Source organism: Siniperca chuatsi, linkage group LG15, assembly GCF_020085105.1.
Source record: "Siniperca chuatsi isolate FFG_IHB_CAS linkage group LG15, ASM2008510v1, whole genome shotgun sequence".
Classification (NCBI taxonomy): Eukaryota; Metazoa; Chordata; class Actinopteri; order Centrarchiformes; family Sinipercidae; genus Siniperca; species Siniperca chuatsi.
The window spans coordinates 3,322,131-3,344,507 of NC_058056.1; the positions used below are offsets into that span (position 1 = coordinate 3,322,131).

The 22,377-nt window shown below is 40.7% G+C and overlaps 1 protein-coding gene across 2 annotated transcripts; it reads left to right on the plus strand.

Annotated features, from left to right (window-relative positions):
* Positions 1-6,802: 6,802 nt before the first annotated feature.
* rrh (retinal pigment epithelium-derived rhodopsin homolog) lies at positions 6,803-22,318 on the plus strand. 2 transcript variants are annotated; one of them, XM_044166127.1, is made up of 8 exons: positions 6,803-7,900; positions 8,034-8,148; positions 9,724-9,914; positions 15,006-15,105; positions 17,824-17,977; positions 19,970-20,138; positions 20,889-21,067; positions 21,255-22,318. In XM_044166127.1, exons 2-8 carry the CDS (start codon positions 8,037-8,039, stop codon positions 21,358-21,360), a joined length of 1,011 nt encoding a protein of 336 aa, XP_044022062.1. In that variant the 5' UTR covers positions 6,803-7,900; positions 8,034-8,036; the 3' UTR covers positions 21,361-22,318. The 2 variants fall into 2 exon arrangements, with proteins under 2 accessions (XP_044022062.1, XP_044022061.1); XM_044166126.1 differs by having other exon boundaries at positions 6,873-6,904.
* Positions 22,319-22,377: the final 59 nt, after the last annotated feature.

The following is a 22,377-nucleotide window of genomic DNA, read 5'->3' on the forward strand; positions in this document are numbered from 1 at the left end:
TCTTTGCCTCTTAAAGGAAGTTTTTTTCTTGTGCTTGCTCATCAGAATCAGAATCAGAAATACCTTATTGATCCCCGTAGGGAAACTCTTTGTTACAGTAGCTTGCCTTTACGTCAGTGCACACAGGAGAAAGTACTAGCAAAAAATATGATACACTATAAAACACTATAAAAACAGGTCAGAAAATAAATTAAGTATCAGGTCGGTATAAGTACAAGATAAACTAAGTGTCAAGTACCAAGTGGGTTTACCAGTTGATGATGATAGTACAGTATAATAATACAATGTAACAAAATAAGTAATAAGTAATAAGCAGAGGTGCATGTACTGTCGAGAGTAATAGAGGTATATAATATCAATAACAATAAATAAGAAAAACTAACATGGGAAAACTAATATTGCACGGGAGTAGTACACAGAATATTGCACAATTATTCAATTATGGCGGAGATGTAATGATCAATGTCCAGTTTAGTGACCTAGGGTCATACAGACTAACCCTTAGAGGGAGGAGTTAAATAGTTTGATGGCCACAGGCAGGAATGACTTCCTGTGGCGCTCTGTGGTGCTTTTTGGTGGGATTTGTTGGGTCTCTGTAAATAATAATATAAAGACTAAGATCTAGACCTGCTCTATAGGAAAAGTACAATGAGATAACTTATGTTATGAATTGGCACTATATAAATAATGTGAACTTCAGGATTCCTGCATATACCTTGTTGGGACCGCCGAGAGGAGGAGGTTTTCAGGGCCGACATGGAGTACAGTACTGAGATGATTAACAGCAGCTCCAACCAGGAAGACACGGTGGGTTCAGGCGGGCACAGGAGCGAGAGAGAGATTGAGCATCAGTCAGTGCCTCTGGAGGTCTGAGCGGGGGTTACGGCAGGGCCTGTCCATTCTCCCAAGAAGGTTTAGATATACATGTTGGTAAATGTCACCGGCAGCAGTGCATCCAAGTGATGCGAGACAAATCTGGGAATGTTCTCCCCTCATTCATTACTTTAAGGCTTTATGGGAAACGCACCACTGTGTAGAAGGGCAAAGTTCAAACAACACTCTCTTTGAGGATTCAATCCACTCAGAGTCGAAAGTGTTAGCAGCCAACAGGGCGATCTCATCCTGGCTTAATGTCTTAATTTTTACAGCAAGAAAGTTAAGTAACTCATCCTTCATAATAACTTTCCCGTCAACAGTCGAGTTGAGTTGTAAATCTCAGGTTTTACGTGGTCTAGGTTTTAATCTAGACCGGCTAAAAACAGGACCAGCCAAGCCTCGACCTGCAATATCCACCATTGAACAATCCTTTGTTGGTTTTCTTTTGATAATGTGTGTCTTTTATGTTTTTTTCCACAAAAAAAGTATTATCCCTTCTCAGTGTATGTGCACTGGTGGCTTCAAGTTTCTACATCTCACAGATTTTCAATGAGCACAAAGAAAACGTTCTATTTTCAGCAGATGAATATGAAAACAGCCTTCTAGTGTCAAACTCTGAACATCCATCATTCTGCACAGTGAAGCTCAAACATCAAACAACAGTGTCTTCAACAGTAAAAACACATCGCAACAATAAAATTCAATGAACCAAATCAATACAGATAATTCACAAAAGTAACACAGTCCTGTGCTTAGCCGTGTACTCTGCTATGCTATGTTATGCCCAGTTATATCCAGTGGTTACGTTACCAGTCCGTAAAGGAGGACGTTGCTTGGCGGTCCTCCTTGTTATTATCTGGCGGTTCCATTGGATTAGACAGGCAGGGAAGAATGTTGGTTGGAAAAAAGTCCTTGCTGCTCTGTCCGTCTGTGTAGATGGAGGAACCGGTCGCTCTGTCTGTTGTTCTCCTTACAGTTGCTTCTTAAAGTTAGCTGGCAGACTTTGTGTAGTAGCCATTGGTGCTAACTATTGTTGCAGAAATTTTATGCAGGCCCTCGCATCGCTGCTGTAAGAGAGAGTTTGGTTCTGCTCTGTGTCCGCTCCAAGCAGATCACACTGAGAGGGAGACAGCAGCAACTGTCTGCTGCTTTAGAAAAGTTCCTGGAGAAGAGAGAGAGAAAAATGGCCGCTGACCCTTTTGTTGACCTGTTGACATCACAGGTCACAGGTCAGACTGATCAATGGTAGCTGGAAGCTGGGTCCATGGGGGCAGGATTGTGGGAGGCTGAGTTCAATGGTTCTCCTTTGTTTATAGAACAAAAGAGCATGTGGTCTCATAATATATAGTTCAGTTAAAGTCCCACAAATGAATGAATTCAAATGGTGGAGTTCCAGTGGTCCAACAAAAAGATCTTTTCTTAAGTATCTAAAACAGTCATGTAGAGATTCTCTACTGCTGTCACCAATATTATTGCACACAATAAGACAGTTAAGCATGGGTTATGAACCACACATAAAAACCTGGTGCATGTACGTGATACGAGCACACAGTGAGCAGAAAACCATCCTTGCGAGGGAGCATTTCTGCTCCGCGTGCAAAAATGTGGTCCCCCAAGCACCGGGCTGTGATCCTCGACCCTTGACCCTCCCTACATGCTCGCAACTGCTCAACACTTGCCCGCTCAGCAAGTTGACTTTTGAGACTTTGGAGGCGGGGACTCAACTTTCTTCTGATCGATCGGATCGCCACATCTGCATTCAAAGATTACGAAAAAGCTAAATACGCTAGCCTATGCAGCCAACGTTAGCCTTGTCATGGAGTGTGTCCATGCTTCATAACTTAAACACAGATGCAGCCGCTGCACAGATTAAAACAGTCAGATTGTAGAAATTAGACAATCACTAAAATTCACTGAGAAGCCCCCTCCCCGGCCCAGTTAAATGCATACTGTCAGGAGGAATTGGTGCTGTTGGAGCCATTTATGAGTAGGAGCCATTTATATACCTGATTTGACCACTAGGGGAAGTATTGTTTTTCTTTGTGTGTTATAATTATAGATGAGCACCAGTTGTATTATTAAGAACAGGGAAGATCAGTTTTGAGATCAAACTGTTCCATCCAACTTTGATTAAATTTGCAGTTGTATTTACATTTTTTAGGTGGAATGCTGTCCTGCCCTGACATTTGACTGCACAGAAAGCAGCTGTGCACATGCCACTGGGATCGGGTTGTGGGTTGCCAGGTTGCGGTGACAGATGTGTTGAAATTGTATGTAGTGTGTGGATTGTGTGCGTAGAATTGTGTTTCATAGACGATCTGGCAACTTGGGTGACATCAGACAAACATCCAAAACTTGGATCCGTGTATGACGATTATTCAAAATGTTCGAGGACCATGCAAATTACAGGCGTTTCCCGGGAGAAACAACAAAACAGGAGGGTGTGGGAGGTGGCCTTGAAATACGGGAGAAACCCGGGAAAAACTGGAGTGTTGGCAGGTATGTCCTTGGCTGTGCAGCTGACCCCTCCAGATCCTCTTATCTCAACTCAACACTCCTCTGCAAAAAATACTCAACAACAAACCTACATTGTCCATCATTTAGCTGGTAACCAATGTATTGTAGTTACAAATATCTATATATAATAGATCTTAATCCCATTGTAACTCCATGGACTAAGATCATTTTAACCTGAAGATGATTTTGGGAAATGAAGCCCAGTCTAGTAGGGATTAATGTTGCAAATAATTTTGTCACACACAAAGGGCATTTCTTGCAGTAAACTTGTTTAATTTTAAACAATCTGAGGCAATAATCCTCTTAAACAGCTCAACATATGCTTCCACACAATACTCCACAGTATGTTTTTCTGCCTCTGGAGCTGCAGTGTCTGGATCGGTAAATGTGGGCCACCACATTATTATTATTATCATTATCATTATTATTATTCCTATCACTATCATTCCTATTTTCCTATTTTATTATTACTTTATTAATATTAATATAACACTACTATTACATTATTATTATTTTAAAATTCTAGAACTTGAACTTGCATTGTTCTCTCTCTCTCTCTCTCTCTCTCTCTCTCGCTCTCTCTCTTTCTCAATTCAGTTCAGTTCAATTGTGCTTTGTTGGCATGGGAAACAGATGTTAACAGTGCCAAAGCATGTTTAAAATAAAAACATAAACAGAAGAATTGTGATATTAAAATATAAAGACATGATAATAATATATATTGTAGACTTGCAGTTAAAATACAAATACAAAAAGTGAAAACTAAAAACACTGCAACATTTTTTTATGTGTGTGTATGTATGTGGGGGGGCTGAGGGGGGTCATTCAATGTCCCTCAAGTCGATATACAGTGGTGTGCAAAAGTGTTTGCCCCCTTCCTGATTTCTTATTTTTTTGCATGTTTGTCACACTTAAATGTTTCAGATCATCGTCTGCATTCCTGATGTATCTCAGAAAGAGCAGACAACATTGAACCACTTACAGTGACAGAACCACAGACTCTGTTTGCAGCATTTCAGACACCTTCTTGTTTGTTGCTTTTTTTTGACTCATACAAATACATCACATTAGCTTTATGAGGTAGATTCAACTGCACATCTGTAATTTATTGCGAGGTAACACAAAACATATTGCAAAAGTAATCCTCAAAAAAATTCTTGACGTGACCTGTAGGGGGCTCCGTACCGTATTGTAGGAGGGTTGTATGTTGAAAGACCCAATTACACCCAAAAAATTATTGTTTGAGTAGTAAACTTTTACTGTTTTATTTACAGTGGTGTGCAAAAGTGTTTGCCCCCTCCTGATTTCTTGTTTTTTTGCATGTTTGTCACACTTAAATGTTTCAGCTCATCAAACAAATTTAAATATTGGTCAAAGATAACACAAGTAAACATAAAATGCAGTTTTTAAATGAAGGTTGTTATTATTAAGGGAAAACAAAATCCAAACCTACATAGCCCTGTGTGAAAAAGGGATTGCCCCACCTGTTAAAACATAACTGTGGTTTATCACACCTGAGTTCAAATTCTCTAGCTACACCCAGGCCTGATTACTGCCAAACCTGTTCTCAATCAAGAAATCACTTAAATAGGACCTGCCTGACAAAGTGAAGTAGACCAAAATATCTTCAAAAGCTAGACATCATGACCGAGATCCAAAGAAATTCAGAAAAAAATGAGAAAGAAAGTAATTGAGATCTATCAGTCTGGAAAATGTTATAAAGCCATTTCTAAAGCTTTGGAACTCCAGCGAACCACAGTGAGAGCCATTATCCACAAATGGCGAAAACATGGAACAGTGGAGAACCTTCCCAGGAGTGGCCAGCCGACCCAAATGACCCCAAGAGCACAGCAACGACTCATCCAAGAGGTCACAAAAGACCCCACAACAACATCCAAAGAACTGCAGGCCTCACTTGCCTCAGTTAAGGTCAGTGTTCATGACTCCACCATAAGAAAGAGACTGGGCAAAAATAGCCTGCATGGCAGAGTTCCAAGACGAAAACCACTGCTGAGCAAAAAGAACATTAAGGCTCGTCTCATTTTTGCCAGAAAACATCTTGATGATACCCAAGACTTTTGGGAAAATATGCTGTGGACTGACGAGACAAAAGTTTAACTTTTCGGAAGGTGTGTGTCCCATTACATCTGCCGTAAAAGTAACACCGCATTTCAGAAAAAGAACATCATACCAACAGTACAATATGGTGGTGATAGTGTGATGGTCTGGGGCTGTTTTGCTGCTTCAGGACCTGGAAGACTTTCTGTGATAAATGGAACCATGAATTCTGCTGTCTAACAAAAACTCCTGAGGGACAATGTCCGGCCATCTGTTCGTGACCTCAAGCTGAAGCGAACTTGGGTTCTGCAGCAGGACAATGATCCAAAACACACCAGCAAGTCCACCTCTGAATGGCTGAAGAAGAACAAAATGAAGACTTTGGAGTGGCCTAGTCAAAGTCCTGACCTGAATCCTATTGGAGATGCTGACCTTAAAAAGGCAGTTCATGCTCGAAAACCCTCCATTGTGGCTGAATTACAACAAATTTGCAAAGATGAGTGGGCCAAAATTCCTCCACAGACAAAAGACTCATTGTAAGTTATTGCAAACGCTTGATTGCAGTTGTTGCTGCTAAGGGTGGCCCAACCAGTTATTAGGTTTAGGGGGCAATCACTTTTTCACACAGGGCTATGTAGATTTGGATTTTGTTTTCCCTTAATAATAACAACCTTCATTTAAAAACTGCCTTTTGTGTTTACTTGTGTTATCTTTGACTAATATTTAAATTTGTTTGATGGTCTGAAACATTTAAGTGTGACAAACATGCAAAAAAACAAGAAATCTGGAAGGGGCACACACTTTTGCACACCACTGTAAATAAAACAGTAAAAGTTTACTACTCAAACAATAATTTTTTGGGTGTAATTGGGTCTTTCGACATAAAACCCTCCTACAATACAGTACGGAGCCCCCTAAAGGTCACGTCAAGAATTTTTTTGAGGATTACTTTAGCAATATGTTTTGCGTTACCTCGCAATAAATTACAGATGTGCAGTTGAATCTACCTCATAAAGCTAATGTGATGTATTTGTATGAGTCAAAAAAAAGCAACAAACAAGAAGGTGTCTGAAATGCTGCAAACAGAGTCTGTGGTTCTGTCACAGAAAGAGCAGACAACACTGAACCACTTACAGAGATACATCAGGAATGCAGACCAATGCAAGTCGGAAAGCTTTTTGTGTTTTTGCACAGGGTCCCTTGTTCTTTGCACAAAACAAATTAAAGTAACCTTTAATGCTGAAACAGGTTTTGGTAGAAGGCCTGTTGCTATAAGTGTGGAGCAATAATTGATGTTCCTTATACATACAGCTCCTACCCAGATGTTTGATAATGTTCTATCTGATATATCTATAAACAGTGCTAAATGCATTAACCTGAGAATCTCCACACTACCTTCCATTATGAATAGACATGCGGCTCAGAAGGAATGGAAGAAGAAAAGTATTGCAAGGTAACGCAAAAGCATTGCAAGAGAATGCAAAATGTATTGTGAGGTAATGCAAAATATTGCAAGGTAATACAAAACATATTGTGAGGAAACAAAACATATTGCGAGGGAATGCAAAAGTAGTCCTTAAAAATATTCTTGTCATGACCTTTACAGGGCTTCGTAAGACAGGGCCTCAAGATTAGGGAAAAATGCAGTCACCTTGAGGCACTTTCCATTACAGTTTATATTAATTAGCCTAATAAAACTAATTGCTACACAGTGAACCTGGGGCCTTTGGGGACCCTGTGGATCCTGGATCCCTGGGGCAGGTGCCCTCTTTGCATGTTGGTAATCCAGCCTTGTTTGTACCTACAGTATGCACCCTCTGTGAAGTGAAAAGTCCTCAGTCTGAGGTTTAGGCATTAAAGGTGGGATATGCGATTCTAATAGGCTACAATACACGTCTTTTTGTCAAATTCAGCGAATATCTCCTCACGGTCCACTAGCTGTCCGTTCAGTGTGTGCACTGAAATAAAATCTGGTGTTTGTACACAGCCCTGGCTCTGTAAATGGGATATAAATAAAGTGGACCGAGCTACACAACGCTATTCCAGCCAAGATATGTTGTTGTTGTGATGTTAGCTATAGTAGCAGGAGAGTTGTGAGTATCACTGTCTGGAGCTGGTTTGCTGGCTCTGGGAAATGTGTCATCCTCTCTGGCTGTTAGTTTCGCAGCAGCAACTGTAGCGACAGTTAGCTAACCGACAACCTAACTAACGTTAGTTTCATTACTTGCTGTGTCATTGTTCGCTCTGTATATGGTATTTGTCATGGTATTGGATTTCTCTAGAATCGCATGCCCCACTTTTAACTCAACTTCAGATTTGTAATGTCAAAGCTTACTGGCCAGAGCCCAATGCAAGCAACTCCACGTGAGTAGTAATCCTCTCATGTGCAGCCCTGCTGCCCTTGTTACGTACAGACTGCCTCCAGCTAACTGGGGACAGGGAAGCAGTGGTATGTAATAATCCCCTTCACCCCATCCCCCACATTAACACTATTGCTCTGTTTTTCCTTCCAAGACTGTTAGTGGGAAGACCGTTTACTTCAATTAAGTGTAATTTTTGTTTCTCTTTTTCAAACACCTAAGAAAATGGGAAGTGACTCTGGCGTCAATATTTCCGATGATGTTGCACCGTATGGGGAAAGAAGTTCCTTTACCCAACTGGAGCACAACATAGTGGCTGGATATCTTATTACTGCAGGTAACAAAGAGAAGACCACCAATGGCATTATATAATAGATGAATAGATTTCATTCTGACTATGAGGAATAATGTGAGTATTGTGTTGTTTCAGTGTGATTTCTCTGCTTTATGTTCTTCTGTAGAACCTAAATAATGTAACTCTCAGGACTCAATGGCATTTCAAAAGAGCCTGCGCTCAGTCATTGTTTAAACATACACTCAACACATTTCACAATGAAGTTCAGAACATTCATCATATAGAAGAACATCAATGAATACTTGGGAATTGTTGGGTCTCTGTAAATAATATTACAAAGAGTACGGTCTAGACCTGCTCTATATGAAAAGTGCAATGAGATAACTTGTATTATGAATTGGCATTATATAAATAAAATTTAATTGAATAAAGCAATGATTTCAAGTGATTTTATCGAAACTTACTGCTGCATTTGTCCAGGTCACACTGTTTTTATGTCACAAGTGACATATCTGTCTCTGAGATTTCTGTCTCCATCCCAATACAATTGAGGTGAAATGGAATGTCGTTTCCAGTGCTCACAGCATTGAAAAAACTTAAAAAATGCAACTCCATTGGAACTAAAATGGTAAATTAACTACTTTTTAAAAACTACTTTATAACAAAGAAAAAGTCTGTATAACTGCAGTGAAGTCTGTGGATTATTCAAAGTAATGGGTATACTGTCTCTGGGGAGATTTGTTGTTGTTGAAAACTTTTTCTGAATCCCTAATTTTGCATTTCTTTTACGGCAACGTTAATAAGACAGTGAAACATAAAATAAGAGTAGACATGATGTTAACTCTGAGTTTCAGTTTGAATTTTTTCGTAGTCTCAAAACTGCAGTGCAGTGGTTCCAAAACTTTTCCTATCATGACCCCCTTTGGAAGCCAAAACAATAAAGGCTTGTTTTCTTGATGAGCATTACCAGATTTTTCTTCTTTGTCAAAATTTCACCCATCTTGTATTGGTCAAGGCGTTTTGCTTTCTGAATAAATATTTCTAAACTGAATTTTGTATCTTTGCTCGCATCAGAGAACTCTTGTTTGTTTACATTACCTTAATGAATCAGATTCGAAGCAGACATTTGATTTGTCATAGGAGGAAAATTACAGGTGGAACTAATGACATTAATGATTGTTCTGTCCCAGCAATTATTACAATGCAATGCAGCAAATAATAATGTTATTAATGACACCTGTGTTTGACAAGTCACAATGTCTGATGTGAAAAAGGTCTATTCCACAATTAATTTCATTTTTGAATATACAACATGCTTATGTTTACCAACCTCAACAATTATTCTAACAATCACCATCAAGAGGCCCATCAGAAGAAGTTAATTTTCATATTGAGACTCTCACTTCTTATGGATGAGAGTTATCGACTTTACATTTAAATTGAATACAGTCTCTTTTGAAATCATCAGAGGAAATGCAGCTTAAAGCACTTGCGTGTTTTCTTTACCCCTCAGTCACTGTGACTTCTGTTTAGAATAAATATAAGATTAGGTGTTGCAGGTTTGACTTTTATCTCCCACATTGTGACACGACTTCATGTCATCTTTTCTCTTCTCAGGTGTCATTAGTTTAACGAGCAACATTGTGGTGCTGCTAATGTTTGTGAAGTTTAAGGAGCTCCGCACTGCCACCAACTTCATTATAATCAACCTGGCCTTTACTGACATCGGAGTGGCTGGTATCGGCTATCCCATGTCAGCTGCCTCGGACATCCATGGCAGCTGGAAATTTGGCTACACTGGTTGTCAGGTGGGTGGAATGTAAAAACCTTTTTATGTACATTATTTTGCTGATAGAACAACCTGCAACCTGTTTCTTTTTTGTGGGGGATTTGACATGAACCACGCTAAATGTCTTAAAAATGAATTAAGTACTCTTGAAAAATCATCTGGACGCTCAATTTTCTATTTTCCGAACTGTATTCAAGGACTCATCCTATATGGTCGCATCATGCACTTATACTGCGCAATGCCTAGGTAATGTTTGCAGGCTGGTTTACTGTGTAAACATGTTCTGCGGACCCCTCCTATGTGTACTACTACAGCAGCATTACAAATGGAATATGAGGGTGTTTTTTATTGTTCCATTACTGACATTTAAACAAAAAAAAAACACAGAAAAATGACGACTCATTCTTTTGTTCCATTTCAAATCCTAAAAACTAAAACCCAGTTGACATAACATACACTGCCCAACAAGGGTTGTATAAGGTGAGAACCTCGCACTTGTTATGCTTGACACTGAACCACAGTGTCATGAGGTTGGATTTTTCCCCCTCCTTTGCTCACCATCTGTAAAATGTTTGCTGGGAAGAATGTATTCATGTAATCAACAAATTCCACCAAAATGTGTGTAAATATTTGGCAATTGTTCACAAGACCCAGTCAGAAGCTATACCAACCTTGTCATTCTCCATGCCATCATTTTCTAAAACCTTTAAAAACGTCACACTAACTAGCGTGACTTATTCTGAGCTGGCCATGAGACTAAATCAGTGAGCAGGCAGATGCACGTTTACTTCAGCTGTTGCACTGCAGCAGGCCACATGCTTGGATTCTTATGGCAGATTTTTTTCTCAGTCCTTGTTACTGCACAGTGATATTGGGCCATGTGATACTAATCTACAGTGAGAAGCAGAGCTGGGAAATCCAGAGCCAAATGTTTTAACTGGGCAGTGGAGGTTTCCTACACAGTACCTACTGTGTGCCTTTGCTTTTTATTATTTGTCAAAAATGTTAACTCACTCTCCCCTTTTTGTGTTTTCAGTGACAAGCGTATATATGGAACCATAGGTGTCTCTTTAAGGAAAAGTTCACATAAAAATATCATTATCTATTCACATCTATTCAGTCAGTCAAAATACTGCCCTCTAGTGGGTCAGATAGTACTGATCAATGTCAGCTTTCCTCAAAACAAAAGGAGGGATACAAGGGCCAAGTGGCAGACCTCGGGCGGACGGCCAGGGGCTGGACATGTGCGGAGCTGAGGACCTCGAGTGGACAGGCAGGGGGCTGGACATGTGCAGAGCTGAGGACCTCAGGCGGATGGTCCGGGGGCTGGACAGGTGCAGAGCTGATCTCCTGAGGTCTGTGATGAAGATTGACACTATCTGAAGGCCTGGCAGAATGCCAGCAGCGACAAGGGATTGGTGCTGCTGCGATCCAACCAGAGAAGGAGGCGGCTGCAATCCAGCAGCGACGAGGGATTGGTGCTGCTGGGATCCAGCAGCGACGAGGGATTGGTGCTGCTGGGATCCAGCAGCGACGAGGGATTGGTGCTGCTGCGATCCAGCAGGGGGAAAAGGCAGTTGCGATCCAGCGGCGGCAAGGGATTGGGTGCTGCTGCGATCCAGCCAGGAGTCCAGGAGGCCGCTGCGATCCAGCAGGGTGCCCAGGAACTGAGAGCCGCTGCAATCCAGTAAAGGGTCCAGGAACTGGGGGCTGCTGCCATCCAGCAGGGAGTCCAGGAGGCCGCTGCGATCCAGCAGGGTGCCCAGGAATTGAGAGCTGCTGCCATCCAGCAAAGGGTCCAGGAACTGGGGGCTGCTGCCATCCAGCAAAGGGTCCAGGAACTGGGGGCCCTCCAAATGTCCCTTTGGCATACCAGATCACGGACCATCTGGTCCGCTTCCTCGGACAACTCTGCCGGGTCCGTGATTGGTTGGGTCAGTCTGTCGTATGATTTGTAGTGGTATGTGGACCCAAAAGCAGATTATCAGGAAGCGGTATGAGGATAAGGTAGCCAGATGACTACAGTGTTTATTGGGTGAAGTGGTATGCAGGCAGGTACAGGCAGACAGACCAGTAGGAGACAGTTCAACAAACAGGCAAAAGGCAGATAGGTTACCGGCTGGCAGTGGTGGAAGCAGGGAAGTGAGTCCAAGGTGGCAAAACAGTTCAATAGGGAGCAGGCAAATTATAAAATCCAGAATCCAACCAAGGTCCACGGGAGACAAAGAATCCAAAACAGAACTCACTGTAAAAATGCCGGGGAACTGGGTACTGGAACCAGGTACAACAAAAGGTGCACCAAACGGTGACACATACAAAGGTCAGGAACACTCACAAGAGAGGAACAAATCTCAAGGCAAGAATCACATCATCAGTAACAACAATGACCCAACACTGAACAAAGACAGAGACCTGGACTAAAACCCTAGGGGAGGTGAAACAACGAGACACAGGTGCAAACAATCAAGGAAGGGCCAACAATCAAAACTGGAGGGAAAGACAGGAAGTAAAACCACAAGACACACAAGGAGAAGGACACACTGCAAAATAAAACAGGAAATGAAAAACCCTCAAACAATAACAACAGTGACCGTAATATTTCATACACACAAACACACAATAACCAAAGTTTTATGAATGTTTATACTACTACTAACTACTAACTACTATACTACTAACTATACACAGAGGACGATAACTACTAGAGTACACAAACAACTATACTGGCAGATGATTTTCAGTTGTGATGGTATGAGCATCTACAAGCTTTTGACTGACTTTAAAGTTCGTTATGGTCCTCATTAGGACTCCGGCGAGTAAGTCAGGGCGAGTAAGTTGTAATTTACTAGTCTGGCTTAGGTTGTTCATGCTTCGTGAGTTTTGTAATTCAAACTTCCATTAGTGATCTGAGTCCGGCAAAGGACATGGGACAGAGGAGGTTGCTGGGGAAGGCTTATCAGTCTCTGGACAGGCCTGGTTTATGAATTAGAAGCCAGGTTTCAGAAAAGTCTAATTCTTTTCATTAATAAAGATCCAAAATGTTCATCAGGGTCGAGATTGATCATACTACAAACCTAAAAGGGACTCTCCCCTTGGCGCCAGCCCTGAAAGTACTGTACTCAAGGCGTGTGCAGAGCAGCTTGCTGGGGTCTTTACGGATATTTTCAACCTGTCCCTCGCCCAAGCAGCTCTGCCAGCATGCTTTAAATCCACCTCCATTGTGCCAGTGCCAAAACACTCTAGTCCAACGTGCCTGAACAACTACCGCCCGGTAGCACTCACACCCATTGTTATGAAGTGCTTTGAGCGGCTGGTCCTGGCACACCTAAAGGACTTCCTCCCATCCACACTGGACCCATACCAGTTTGCCTACCATAGCAATAGGAGCAAAGAGGATACAGTCTCCGAGGCACTGCAGTCTGTACTCACACACTTGGACAATAAGAACACTTGTGCATGAATGCTGTTTGTTGACTTGAGCTCTCCATTCAACACTGTCATCCCTTCTAAGTTAATCACCAAACTTGGAAACTTGGGCATTAACACCTCCATTTGCAATTGGATTATCGACTTCCTGACAAACAGACCTCAGCTTGTTAGGTCAGGCCACACCTGCTCCACCACCATCACACTCAACACTGGCGTACCACAGGGCTGTGTGCCGAGCCCCTTCCTCTACTCCTTCACACTCGACTGCAGGCCTGCGCATGGATCTAACTCCATCATCAAGTTTGCAGACGATACTACGGTGATTGGTCTCATCAGTAACAACGATGAGACTGCCTACAGGGAGGAGGTCCAGCACCTGGCCACATGGTTCACAGACAATAACTTGCTCCTTAGCACCTCCAAGACAAAGGAGCTGATCGTGGACTTCAGGAAGGATAGAAGAGGCACACATGACCCCATCCACATTAATGGGATGGCTGTTGAGCGTGTCTCCAGCTTCAAGTTCCTGGGGACCCATATTTCGGAGAACCTGTCCCGGACCACCAACACCTCCTGCCTGGTCAAGAAGGCTCACCAGCGCCTCTTCTTCCTGAGGACACTGAAGAAGACCCAACTGTCCTCAGCTATGCTGGTGAACCTCTATCGCTGCAAAGTAGAGAGCATCCTAACCAACCAGTCTGGTATGGGAACTGCTCGGGTGGTGAAAACTGCCCAGCGCATCACAGGGACTCCACTTCCAGCCATTGAGGACATCCAGAGAAAACGCTGTCTGCGTCGAGCCCGCAGCATTCTTAAGGACTCCTCTCACCCCGCCCAGAGACTGTTTTCTCCCCTGCCTTCCAGCAGGCACCTCAGGTGCATCCGGACAAGGACCAGCAGACTAAGAAACTGCTTTTTCCCCAGAGCTGTCTTCCTACTGAACTCTGCCCCCCGCTGATTCCACTGTCCCTTCATATACCTTAACTTAAATGCTGCTATATTGATATTGTTTTTGCTACATGTACCACATGTTCATTTGCACTACCGGACTATTTATTTATACATATACTGCATCATTTGCACTCCTGTACTGCATCATTTGCACTCCAGTACTATGTATGGAATACTGCAATAACTCATCTACTGTACTGTACTTACTGTTAACTATTTCCATAAATTGCACTACTTTATATTCATTGCACTACTGTTCTGCCCAGTCCAATTCATTATTGTACATATCCATCAGTTTATATAGTTTATAGTAATGCCACCTGTATATAATGTCCATAGTACCACTTGTAAAATATTTTCATAATACTCCTCTATCCTGCATTTATGCACACACTTTATATCCTGCACTTGCTTTTTGCACTTCTGGTTAGACCTAAACTGCATTTCGTTGCCTTGTACTTGTACATGTGTAATGACAATAAAGTTGAATCTAATATAATCTAAAAAATTGCTCTGCTACACAACAGCCAAACAGTAGCAAACAGACACTACCTTCAAGTGAAACACAACCCAACAAAGTGCTAAACAAAAGTTGAAAATTTGAATGTGTCACATATATATAAAATAAATATGCAACTAGTTTTAACCAATACACCTCAAAGAAACAAAGGGCCATTATCATGAACTATCTGTTAAAAAAAAGTAAAAATTTCTGTGTCTTTGTCTCCAGATCTATGCAGCTCTCAACATCTTCTTTGGCATGGCTAGTATCGGCCTGCTGACAGTGGTGGCCATCGACCGCTACCTCACCATCTGCAGACCAGACATAGGTATCCATTTACTGCACTTCTACTCTCCATGTAAAGGCGTAATTTCCACTGGGGATGGGGGGGACATACAGTGGGTACGGAAAGTATTCAGACCCCTTTAAATTTTTCACTCTTTGTTTTATTGCAGCCATTTCTAAAATCAAAAAAGTTCATTTTATTTCTCATTAATGTACACTCAGCACCCCATCTTGACAGAAAAAAAACAGAAATGTAGAAATTTTTGCAAATTTATTAAAAAAGAAAAACATATCACATGGTCATAAGTATTCAAACCCTTTGCTATGACACTCATATTTTACTCACATGTTGTCCATTTCTTCTGATCCTCCTTGAGATGGTTCTACGCCTTCATTGGAGTCCAGCTGTGTTTAATTAAACTGATTGGACTTGATTAGGAAAGGCACACACCTGTCTATATAAGACCGTACAGCTCACAGTGCATGTCAGAGGAAATGAGAATCATGAGGTCGAAGGAACTGGCCAAGGAGCTCAGAGACAGAACTGTGGCAAGGCACGGATCTGGCCAAAGTTACAAAAGAATTTCTGCAGCACTCAAGGTTCCTAAGAGCACAGTGGCCTCCATAATCCTTAAATGGAAGAAGTTTGGGACAACCAGAACTCTTCCTAATCCTGGCCGTCCAGCCAAACTGAGCAATCGTGGGAGAAGAGCCTTGGTGAGAGAGGTAAAGAAGAACCCAAAGATCACTGTGGCTGAGCTCCAGAGATGCAGTAGGGAGATGGGAGAAAGTTCCAGAAAGTCAACTATCAATGCAGCCCTCCACCAGTCAGGGCTTTATGGCAGAGTGGCCAGACGGAAGCCTCTCCACAGTGCAAGACATATGAAAGCCTGCATAGAGTTTGCCAAAAAACACATGAAAGACTCCCAGACTATGAGAAATAAGATCCTCTGGTCTGATGAGACCAAGATTGAACTTTTTGGCGTTAATTCTAAGCGGTATGTGTGGAGAAAACCAGGTACTGCTCATCAACTGCCCAATACAATCCCAACAGTGAAACATGGTGGTGGCAGCATCATGCTATGGGGGTGTTTTTCAGCTGCAGGGACAGGACGACTCGTTGCAATTGAAGGAAAGATGAATGTGGCCAAGTACAGAGATATCCTGAAAGAAAACCTCTTCCAGAGTGCTCAGGACTTCAGATTGGGTCGAAGGTTCACCTTCCAACAAGACAATGACCCTAAGCACACAGCTAAAATAACAAAGGGGTGGCTTTGGACCAACTCTGTGACCATTCTTGACTGGCCCAGCCAGAGCCCTGACCTAAACCCAATTGAGCATCTCTGGAGAGACCTGAAAATGGCTGTCCACTAACATTCACCATCCAATCTGACGGAACTGGAAAGGATCTGCCAGGAAGAATGGCAGAGGATCCCCAAATCCAGGTGTGAAAATCTTGTTGCATCATTCCCAAGAAGATTCATGGCTGTACTAGCTCAAAAGGGTGCTTCTACTCAATACTGAGCAAAGGGTCTGAATATTTATGACCATGTGATATTTCAGTTTTTCTTTTTAATAAATTTGCAAATGGCTGCAATGAAACAAAGAGTGAAAAATTTAAAGGGGTCTGAATACTTTCCATACCCACTAGCTCCTTAATTTTTCAAAATCCTATTTTGTCCCCATCACTTTTATTGTTTCAGGTTCATTTTTTCAGAATCAGAATCAGAAATACTTTATGGATCCCCAAGGGGAAACTCTTTACTGTCGAAAGTCTGTCTGAACAGTGTCCTCTTGTTGTCCAGCCACCATATTCCAGATAATAGAAGAGAAGTGCTGATAAAAATGTTGATATGTTTGTCAGAGTCGCCTTCAGAAATGTCAAATGTAATCTATATTACTGTTACTGTATATAACTGTATCACAATTGTATCATATTATACATGTTTCTGTTATTTGGCCTGCCCTCAGTGATATAAATAGCGTCGACAAAATAATAGATATACCTGTCACTATAACGTGATACAGTTACATACAGATACAGCCTCTAAAATGATCATTAAGTTAAATCAACACCTCTCTAAAACAGTTTCAACAAAAACTGAACATTAGAACCTTCATGAAGGTATGATTTATTGCAGGACTGTGGTATTATAACTTGGCAACTTAATAAGTTATTCCTTTCTTCTAGTGCCACCATCCTGCCAAAAATTGTTTTACTTGTACACATCAACTATCAATTCTGATGGGGAGATTGCCATGAATGTTACTGAACACCACCATGTTCCTGATAGAATAAACCTTTTTGATTGTAATGACCTCACGCTCTTTCATTTAGCATCACACACAGGTTTTTATATTTTTACTCCCACTTGGCTCTAACAATGGCAAAAGTGTGTGTACAGTTTTGTTCTATCCATTTGTATGTGAATCCTTTGTAGGTTTACACAGAGACCCTCAAAAGGGTTGGCCTTACCTATTGGGGAATTTTTTTGCAACTGTTATAACTGTTAGTGAAAAAATAAAAATAGATAGCCTTCCCTTTTCTCCAGTTTTCTTAAACAGCACAATTTTAAACAGTTTGGAGATGCAAAATAAATACGAACCTCTTTAGGTGTTACAAGTGTTACTTTATTCAAACTGTTGGAAACTAACTAGAAGATGTAATCAACCTAATAAGAATAAATTGTAATGAAATCAGTATCTCCACACTGGATTTGACTTTCCTGACCTTCATTGTACATGTCATTTCTCTCTCTAGGGCAGAAAATGACAGTGCGATCATACAACCTTCTTATTCTGGCAGCATGGCTGAATGCTGTGTTCTGGTCCTCCATGCCTATAGTGGGATGGGCTGGTTATGCCCCTGACCCCACTGGAGCTACATGCACCATCAACTGGAGACAGAATGATGCGTGAGTTACAATAACATTTTGTTTTAAAACCTACTGAGAAAATTGCTCACTAATGATGACAAAACAAATGCTACAGCTGCCACTACTAATACTGCTGCCACTGTGATAACATGTGATTGGGTTGTAACAGCTATTGCATCTTATAAAGAATACGGTCTACCTGCTCTATAGGAAAAGTGCAATGAGATAACTTCTGTTAGGAATTGGTGCTATATAAATAAAATTGAATTGAATTGAATCTCCAAAATTCCTCCACAGAGCTGTAAAAGACTCATTGCAAGTTATCACAAACGCTTGATTGCAGTTGTTGCTGCTAAGGGTGGCCCAACCAGTTATAAGGTTTAGGGGGCAGTCACTATTTCACACAGAGCTATGTAGGTTTGGATTTTGTTTTCCCTTAATAATAACATCCTTCATTTATTTGTGTTTACTTGTGTTACCTTTGACTAATATTTAAATTTGTTTGATGATCTGAAACATTTAAGTGTGACAAACATGCAAAAAAATAAGAAATCAGGAAGGGGGCAAACACTTTTTCACACCACTGCACATGTTTCAGAATCATTTAACAAATATTGATGCAGTTTCCAGTAAAATTATCCAGTACCCCCCCAGTGAATAGTACTTGGAAACAATACACTGGGCATATTTAAAACATTTTAAATAGGTGGGCTCCAGGAAATGGGCCCAGAGGAGTAGGTATTACAGTGGCAGCCAGCGCCCCCAAGCTACTATTATGGCTACTATAGAAACTGCTTTTACTATTGCTGCTGCTCTTACTATTATGGTTCATATTGCAACTGCTTTTACTACTACTACTACTATAAAAACCATCCTGAGATGCTATTACTATTAGTAGCGTGACAACTGCTACTACCACTACCAAAGCCAGACCAAATGCCAAAAGGTATTTGGGGTCATCTAGAAACAGTGTCGCCACTGCATAGCATAACATACAGAATCCAAGGCAAATTTAAGGGATCCTTATGTATGTTAATATTATGGAGATGATTATATGTCATCATCAGATGTTTTAAAACTCTCAAATCTCAATTTCAGTATTGGCCTCAAATATCCCATACTATACTTTCTACTACTACTGCTACTACCGCTGATACTATTGTAAATTTTACTACCACTATTAGTAATGCTTACTGTAAGTTCCCCTGTTAACAAATATGGAATAATTATGAATTCAAGTTGATGAAAAGTTACTAGTAGTAGTTAGTTAGTAAAGTTGTTTTTTATTATTGTCAATTATAATCACAGTATAATTATTTGATTACGAATTATAATAATTATCAATAATATTAACTATTATTATTACACAGCTTTGTTGAATACTCGAATCTGATTGGTCAATTATGGCATTCTACGGTCTGTTATTTCTGAAGAGCAGACCGCTGCTATGAATAACAGACCGTTGCCATGGACTCAGTTCTGATCATAGACTGTGGAGTCCAATCATATCAATCTGCAGAAAGGAGTGCTGTGGCAAAAAAACTTTTTAAAATCATTTTTAAATCAATGAAATTGATATTTGGTGTCATATTATTGATTTCTTTTCCGTGTAATAAGTGGGATAATGTACAGCGAGCCAGTCATTATTGCGAAATTAACCCCGACAGGGTGATGGAGGCTTGCTGTACATTATCCCTTACATAATAATTAATACTGTCTAGTTTAGTAATGTTTGTAATGTTGTATAGTGTAGTACAGTGTATGTTGTATGTATAGTGTAGTCATGTGTAAACATTCTTGTCTATTTTTTACATTCTGAATTATTACACTTACGTTGTAAACCTGCAACTGCTTTGGTAATACTGTATTTAACTCTAGTCAATGCAATAAGGCAAATCTGAATTGAATTTGAATTATTAGGATTTGAAACTTTGTTTAAAACATTAATACTCATACTAATACATGCTAGCCAGGCCCAAGATAATCCAGTATATCATTGTGTGAGCAGGCACTAAACCTACCTCTCCACAGCTCCTTCATCTCTTACACTATGGCAGTGATTGCTGTGAACTTTGTGGTGCCCCTGTCCGTCATGTTTTACTGTTACTACAACGTGTCAGTCACTGTGAAGAGATACAAAGCCAGCAACTGCCTGGACAGCATCAACATCGACTGGTCAGATCAGATGGATGTCACCAAGGTAAAAAAAACTGAGCCACACTCAGCCATTTTCTTTCTTTTACTCTGCTGTCATTGAGTTACTGTGCAACTTAAAGTGGCATGCAGCTTTAATCAATTAGTGTTTTTCCTGCATGTATTGCCTGACAATGCATTGTGACACAATCTTGGGGCGGGAATCCAATGTTGATGCATCCAGTATCCACCGGACATGTTACAGTCGCATTTTTTGGCTGTCTGTTTCACATGCATCTGTATTCAATTTCAATAAGGCCTTTACGGGCGTGTTTAACTCACACTTTACCAGCGTAATTGTGACCCAAAGTGTCTTTTTAGGCGCCTATTCGATTTTGTTCCATCTTACACATGTAACTACATTGATTGTGTATTGAGCTGTGAGTGCTACAAAAATGCTTCTGAGAGGTCATCTGTATTGTGGCTTAACAGATCCAGTGTATATACTGGACTGTAGCAGCTACTAATGTGCTGCTTTTGCTGCACTGCTGTGTGTTAGGCTCAGCACCAAGCTTGCCTAACCATTATCAGTCTTGAGGAATTAATGTTAGACACACATTAGACACATTCTTATTTAAGACCACTAGGGGGTCACAGATCCCCAGATGAGAAACAGTAGGCTAGAAAAATAACCGTTATGTGGGTCTACTTGACCAGGAAAACCAAACCAGAGGAATGAGTGAGCCCTTTCTCCATTGGTTTTTGGTTTTCTGCCCATATTATATGGAAGCTGTGTTGTTGTGTTTGTGGCCAACAGATGTCCATAGTGATGGTTGTCATGTTCCTGGTGGCCTGGTCCCCATACTCCATGGTGTGTCTCTGGGCATCGTTTGGTGACCCCAAGACTATCCCTGCTCCCATGGCTATCATCGCACCGCTCTTTGCCAAGTCCTCCACCTTTTACAACCCCTGCATTTATGTTATTGCCAACAAAAAGTGAGTGTTTTTCTCTTCATTATGCTTTGATAATAGTTAATATGCTTGTTTGTGCTAATGCTTGTGAGGCAGTTGTAGGAGTATAGAGGGGGTATGTGTTATTTTAATGTTTTCATGCAGTACTGTATTTTTCTGTGAGTAGTGAGTGGATGGTGTGTTCAAAGACATAAATTATCTTTTCCTGCAGGTTCAGAAGAGCCATCATCGGGATGATCCGATGTCAAACCAGACAGCGAATCACCATCAATAACCAGGTTCCCATGACAACCTCCCAACAACCTCTAACTCAGTGAGGTGAAATTGCATCAGTATCACATTGCATTAATACACCCCGGCATTAAAACCATGTATAAAAGATTGCTAGGATGAAATAACGTGAATCACTGTCAGTTTTTTTTCTTTCTATTGTAGTTACTTTTCTGTTGAATAACCTAATACACTGTGGTGTTTACTGTGTAAATTCCACTTGCTGTGCCATTGGAATCATTGTTTGTCTTCCAGTTAATTCAGTAACAAACTGACAATGAAAATCTTTCTGTGTATGGACTGCATTCTTCAACTCAATACTGTTTTTGTTTGGTCTCATTATCATAATGGTTTGTTATTGTAGAGATACATTCAGAAAAACAACCCATTCATTTTCCCTCCATCTACCTTTTAAGAAAAGATTTTTTTGGCAGCATACCTATTATTATAATGTGAACACAGCTTTAGAGCCTATTCTTACAGTCTTACTAGTAGTGTGTCTAAAAATGTAAACTTGGAAACTGAAGTGAAGGTGGCACTGGGGTCATCAAATCAAAATGATTCATCTACCTTACCTGGGAGTATGAAAGTGCTTAGTTTATTCCAAGGCAAATTTACATTATGTGATATATTGGGTGCAACATTATAATTTTGGGGGGGGGGGTTAACTGAGGGTGGCACAAAAGGAAAGGTTGTGTCCAGAATTGAAAGTCATTCTGTGGGGAGGAATCAGTAAATTCCATAGTAAATTTGATTTTGCTCATTTGTTTTGATCCACCTGGAAGTGGAATCAAAAGTAAAAGCGGTAGTTTGGGTAGTTTAATCTATAACAATGACTCATATTTTGTAAACTGATCATATGTTTTGTATGTAAAAATGTTATCTGCAAAGTCATTGTCAGATAATTACAGTGATAGTGGTACAATGTTTTCGTATGGAATCTAGTGAAGTAAAGTAGCACAAACTGGAAGTACTCAAATGAAGTAAAAGTACCTCCAAAGTGTACTTAGTGCTTGAGTAAATGTAATCAGTTACTTTCCACCACTGAGTAAAAGTATTTATTG

Excerpts from the sequence above, each read along its gene's own strand:
- rrh (XM_044166126.1), top strand. The coding sequence starts at position 6,881 with ATGGAAGAAGAAAAGTATTGCAAG. Across the intron at positions 9,915-15,005 it reads TTGGCTACACTGGTTGTCAG|ATCTATGCAGCTCTCAACAT; the intron begins GTGGGTGGAATG and ends CTTTGTCTCCAG. Across the intron at positions 17,978-19,969 it reads AACTGGAGACAGAATGATGC|CTCCTTCATCTCTTACACTA; the intron begins GTGAGTTACAAT and ends ACCTCTCCACAG.